At 43.5% G+C, this 5,634-nt stretch overlaps 1 protein-coding gene across 5 annotated transcripts in view; it reads left to right on the top strand.

The window, feature by feature from the left end:
* RNF38 (ring finger protein 38) overlaps positions 1-5,634 on the top strand; it is a 241,010-nt gene that overhangs the window by 190,866 nt on the left and 44,510 nt on the right. For all 5 annotated transcript variants that reach the window (XR_001357845.2, XM_025201434.1, XM_025201433.1 and 2 more), the window contains one exon: positions 3,917-4,110. Coding sequence is in view for 4 of the 5 variants with exons in the window: in XM_025201434.1 (XP_025057219.1) it covers positions 4,004-4,110 (107 nt within the window). In the remaining variant the exon portion in view is untranslated. The remainder of the gene's footprint in view (positions 1-3,916; positions 4,111-5,634) is intronic.

The following is a 5,634-nucleotide window of genomic DNA, read 5'->3' as shown; positions in this document are numbered from 1 at the left end:
AGCAGGAGCTGGACTTCATGGCAATTCATAGTAAATGGTACAAGGAAAAGACTCATTATTTTACAGATGGGTCAGCTTTTTGCTGAATAGTATGTCACATTGCCTACTACTAGCATTGCTGATGATATGAAACCATAGTACATAAGGTTAGCGATCATAGGGGAAACACCTGTTTTGAGTTTCCTGGTTCATCTAGATTTAATTTTCAACTCTAACTTTGTCTTGGTTTCAACCTCATTTTTTAATGGCAACCAGAAACCTCTATTCCAGAGCTTTCTGACATGGTCATTTTGAAATGAAACACTTTGCTTGTGCTAAAGCTCCTCACTCTTAACGGTTATTTCTGACCTAACTTTTTTTAGTGCTTTGCTTTTTTTTAATATTTTTTTAAAATTAAAAACTAAGTAAACTGTCTTCCACAGCTATCGTAGCAGTGTCATTCTCTTCTTATTTCTTAACTGGCAGCAGCCAAAATACGAAACCCAGAATGACCTGTCAGCAAAAGCTACTGTCCAGGGATTCTGAGATGGCTTGTGGAATAGCAACATCATCTGGGTTGGGGTGGAAAACTTTGTTTAGGACTTGCGGAGTTGACAGTATTGCAACAAATGAGTTACTGTGTAAACGTATTACTTCTTTGCAGCTGCTAATACTTAGATTAAATAATTGCCCTCATTGTGTACACCTAGCATAAATCAATTGAATTTGGCTTGTAAACTAATCAAAATGTATATGGAATATCTTTCTACTACTAAATCCTTGCTATTTTTTCTAGCATACTCCTGTAATCCTTGTTACAGTCATCACAGGGGAATTGGTTTCTTAATTAAGACCAAGGAAAAAGTATCAGTATGTGTTTTGCTTTGTTTTTAACAACATCAGTTTATGAAGTTTTAGGGTTTAGCTTCAGGTTATTTGGTTTTCACTGCAGAAAAACATAATTGGGTTTTAAAAGCATGCTTTTATATGTAGTTCAGAAAATTATTTCATCTCTATTTTTCTTTCTAATGGCAAACAAGTTGGAATGGAAATACTGTTGCTTAACACAGATAGCAATTAGCACTTGTTTTGGAGTAGCTGTGCTAGGCAGTAATTTGGAATGATGATGAAGGGTAACCACTTCAGTTTTTGCATCTCTGCCATCTTCTATAACTGATCTACAAGAACTAGTTTTGAAAAAAGATAAATTCCAAGCTCCAAAGATGAAATAATCAAAGAATCGTTTTCCAGGAGTAAATCTGATTTCTTGGGCCAGGAGGGGAAATGGGGAGTGTAAAATCAGGAGCATTAAATTATGGTATTAACAACTGGAGTTACCTTCTGAAAGAGGGGTACAATGTGCAGCAGTTAAAGTACAGTGTGCATGGGAGCAGTGTGGGCAGCATGCAGGGTTGTGCCCCTCCCTGCTGCCCCTGCCCACAAGGGAAGTGTGGCCAGGGGAGCTTGGAGTGGCAGGCAGCTTTCTGTGCTCCTCTCTGTGCCCTGCCACACTGGGTCCCACACACTGCCCTGCAGAAGCAGTGGGGAGCATAGCCGGTGTCTGCTGCCGCCTCAGAGCCCTGGGCTGGGGCGGCAGCAGCTGTTTGCAGCCTCCCAGCTGCAGCCAGCCCAGGTTCTGGGTAGCTGCTGATAGCCACAGAGCCTGGGCTGGGGAGCAGGGGCTTTGGATGGGGGGCAAGGGGCACATGGGGGACAAGGGGCAGCAGGGCTGGAGGGCAGGGAGGGGTAAGGGGCAGCACGGCTCTGGGGCATGGGCTTTGGGTGAGGGGCAAGGGGCACAAGCAGGGCATCCTTCCATGTACCCCCTGCCCTCGTTTTGTTTTTCTGGCATGCCAGCACTCCAGCACCTTGCAAGGTAGGTATTATGGGGTTTTTTGGCACTCCAGCCAAAAATCGTTGCCTACCCCTCTCTAACATTAATATGCACAGCACCTTATACTGTAATTTATGGGTGTAAAGAACTTTTGGCCAACCTCTCATTCAAAAATTAGTGATGAAGAGAAGAATGCTTGTTCCCTTGCATTGCTTAGTCCTTGACCTCCTCTACGCAGTAGATTTATACCATAATTAATGTGTTAATCACAGCATAAATTATGAGAATGTTACATGTGCACCCAATTTAAAGTGCCATAGAAGGGCAAACCAGCCATAAAATTGTTCCACATATGAAGTAGAAGAATTCTGTGGCTGGTTTATATGGTGCTGATTTGTTAACTTCCACTAGGGACCTCACCAGCATCTGGAACTGGCCTTAGTGTGACCCCTGCTAGGCTGACAATCAGCTGATTGTCAGCTCCAGCCCCACAGCTGTGGGCACCCAGCTTTTCAGTCATAATTCTGGGCTCTTCTTGCACTGGCAAGTAGGGCATGGTTTGGGATCTGATCCCAACAATCACACCTTCTGCCATACGTATTTGTCATGGTAGGAGGAGCAATTGTTAGGATCTGGGATCAGATCCCTGGGCATGTTTAAGTGAACATCTGCCAGGGCCCCTTGAGGCATCTACAGGAACTGATGGCAAGAAAGCAGTTTGTATTAGTCTGTTTAGTGCAGGGCCCAGGCAGTTATTTCAGACGGGGGGCCGCTTACTGAGTTTTGGCAAACCATCGAGGGTCGCATGACAGGCAGCCAGGGGCAGATAAATATTTATTTTCTAAATTTTTTAGGGGCCCCATGGGCCGGATAGAATGGCCTGGTGGGCCGCATCCAACCCGCGGGCCGCATTTTGCCCACCCCTGCTTTAGTGTATGGGTACCTGCAGCTTCACTAAAGTATTGGAATATGTCAGGCCTTCTCCTGAAAAGTTGCTTGGTGATTACAGTGTTTGGTTGCTGCTGTTTGTCACCAAATCTGAACAAGTAACCAAGGGAGACAAAGTTCCATATCACCTGTATTCAGTTTCCCTAATCTATCCAGTTCAGCTGGCACTTTTTTTTTTTATAGTAAAAAATTCCATTCATGTAACTAGAGCCTTCCACTGACAAATCAAAGCTATCTTGTGGTCAGATTCTCATTAAATGCTTGTTAATTACCAATATAACATTAACAACAAGTTAAAAGATATGAGACTCCTCTGAGCTGAGTTAGCAGAACTAAAATTGGCTGCAATACAAATCAAATGGCTAATAAGCTGTTATAGTGATCATCCACCTGGTAGGTACCAGGTGCACATGTTGAGCTAGAACACCATATGGCAACCTGTTTAATGATTGACAAATATGGATCCCACTGACATGAAATTTGTGCTTATCTAGCATCCTTTTTCTGAAAAGACCATACATGAAACAGAACCTTATTCTTTTGAAGCAGTTTTTTTCAGCCTTGTATTCTTTGCACTTGGGTGAATTTGGTTTCAGCATCAGAATTTAAAATAATATGTTGCTGCTGCACAGCATTCAGTAGCAAAAATGTCTATTGTGGGAGAATCCAGTAAGCAGCTTGTATCGTGAAGTCAGTGGACTCTTTAGTGAGCAGTATATATTTAACTTAGGATAACTGTATGTCCCACATTGGCTGGGACAGTCCTGGATTTTGGAGACCTGGTCCCAGCCAGCCAGTGAAAATTAAAAACAGTGTCCTAGGTCCAGAGGCAGAGTGGTAGGAGCTGTGAAGTTGGAAGCAGTATTAACACTAATTGTTACTTAAGAGGTGACAATTAACACTTATGAAGTAAAGAACACTGGATCACTAATGGGCCATTGACTCCCTGCAGCACTGGGCAGGAAGGGGAGCAGGCAGGCAGCATCCTGGATTTCACATTCTTTCATATAGTCACCCTAATTTAACTTCGTATGGTATTTTGTTTTCAAATGAGTATCGTTTACTTAGTGTGACCCCCTTTGTCAACTGCAGTAAATAGTATTGAGCAGTTGATTTGTGTGATATAGCTCACTCAAGTCCTTTGCTTTGATACAGAGTGAAGATAGTCCAAGTCCTAAGAGACAACGCCTTTCTCATTCAGTCTTTGACTATACAGCAGCATCCCCAGCCCCATCACCGCCAATGCGACCATGGGAGATGACATCAAATAGGCAGCCTCCTTCAGCTCGACCCAACCAACATCACTTCTCAGGGGAACGATGCAACACACCTGCACGGAACAGAAGGAGGTAAGTTCGTTGTTCAGATTCTGGGGTTACTTGCTGGCCTCTTTACCAGATGAGGAGAGCCTTGGTTTCAAGCAGCAGTGTTTTGACAATAAAGTCAATTTTTAGAAAAATCACAGCCTTTAACACAGGGTTAGAAGGGACATTGAGAAGGTAGTCTGGTTTATCTTCATGGCCAGCTGGACTTCAGTCATTCCTGACAGGCGCTCTCTTTTTCTAGCCTGTTCCAAAGAACCATCAGTAATGGAGATTCAGCAGCCTTCCTAGGTAATCTGTACCACTGCTTAATTTACAGTAAGGTACTTGTTCTTAATGGTCAACATAATTCTTCCTTGCTGCAATTTAAGCCCACTTCTTGTCCTACTTTTAAAACAGCTCAACCTTTTTAGACTCAAGGTACCCTTCAGAAAACATGTTCTTTTACTTTTCACTCTTTTTTTTGTTGTTGTTGTTGTTTTTACTACAGAAAAATAGTAACAACTGAGTTCTGTTTCAGACTTTGTGTTGCAAAGGATTTAGAAAGATTACAGCAGGTCAGACTGTTTTTAATATTCTGGTTTCCTGTTTGAAAACTTTTTTTTCTTGCGAATCATGTTTGCACACAGAGCAGTTCTAACATTACGTGACATCCTTGGAAGGATCCCAAAGCACCTCAGGATGCCATGGCACCTTGGTTGAGAATCACAACTCTATAGGGCACGAGGAACAATTTATAACATAGTAATTACTTCTACTTACCATGTCTCTGTCTTTTTCTTCTTTAAACAAACCATATTCTTTTTATTTCCTTGGATATCATATTTTATGTATGTCTGATTTGCCAGGGATCCTTGTTTTCTCTGTTCAAAAATTGCAAATTCTCTGATTTAAAACCCCCCAAATCCACATATTTCTGCAATTAAAATAAAACAGTACACGATTATACCATACCATGCCATACCCCGCCATGCACACATATATATGTAGGTATCATTTGAACACAATGTTTTATTGATATACTTACAGTTCTAAAAGCAGTTTAAAAGCCTACCAGTACCTCAATCACTATAATAAAATACATTCTAAATACCTATAAGTTATGGTGTTTGATTTTTGTTTTATCATCAAAAATCAGAGTTCCCCCTGCCCCCTTCGCTCACCAGAAGGCAGTTCCAGCTGCAGCTGTTGCACCCCCGCCCTCCCCATTTTGTAACACTAAGCAGCCCTGGCATGCTAGTTCCCTGCCCGTGCCAGTGGCCCTCAGTACTTGCCCACAGCCCCCCACCACCTCTAACTGCTAGGTCTGCAGCCCCCCTGCTCCCAGCAGCGCCTCCACAGGAAAGTGGGGAAATGGTGGTGGCTGCATGGGGTGGGGCAGGGGAGTGGGGAGCGACAGTGAGTGGGTTGGTGGGAGCACAGCAACAGCTGTGCACGAGCGTGGGGCTCATGCCAGAGCTGGCAGGGGCCCTGGGTGGGGCAGCAGAAGCATGGGGCCCTAGCTGGCATGGGGTTCTATGGGAGCTGGGCTGGGCTGTGCCCGTAGGGGAA

The sequence above is a fragment of the Alligator sinensis genome, unplaced genomic scaffold (assembly GCF_000455745.1).
Source record: "Alligator sinensis unplaced genomic scaffold, ASM45574v1 scaffold434_1, whole genome shotgun sequence".
Classification (NCBI taxonomy): domain Eukaryota; kingdom Metazoa; phylum Chordata; order Crocodylia; family Alligatoridae; genus Alligator; species Alligator sinensis.
The sequence above is the reverse complement of the archived record's forward strand: the minus strand, read 5'-3'. Positions and strand labels throughout refer to the sequence as shown.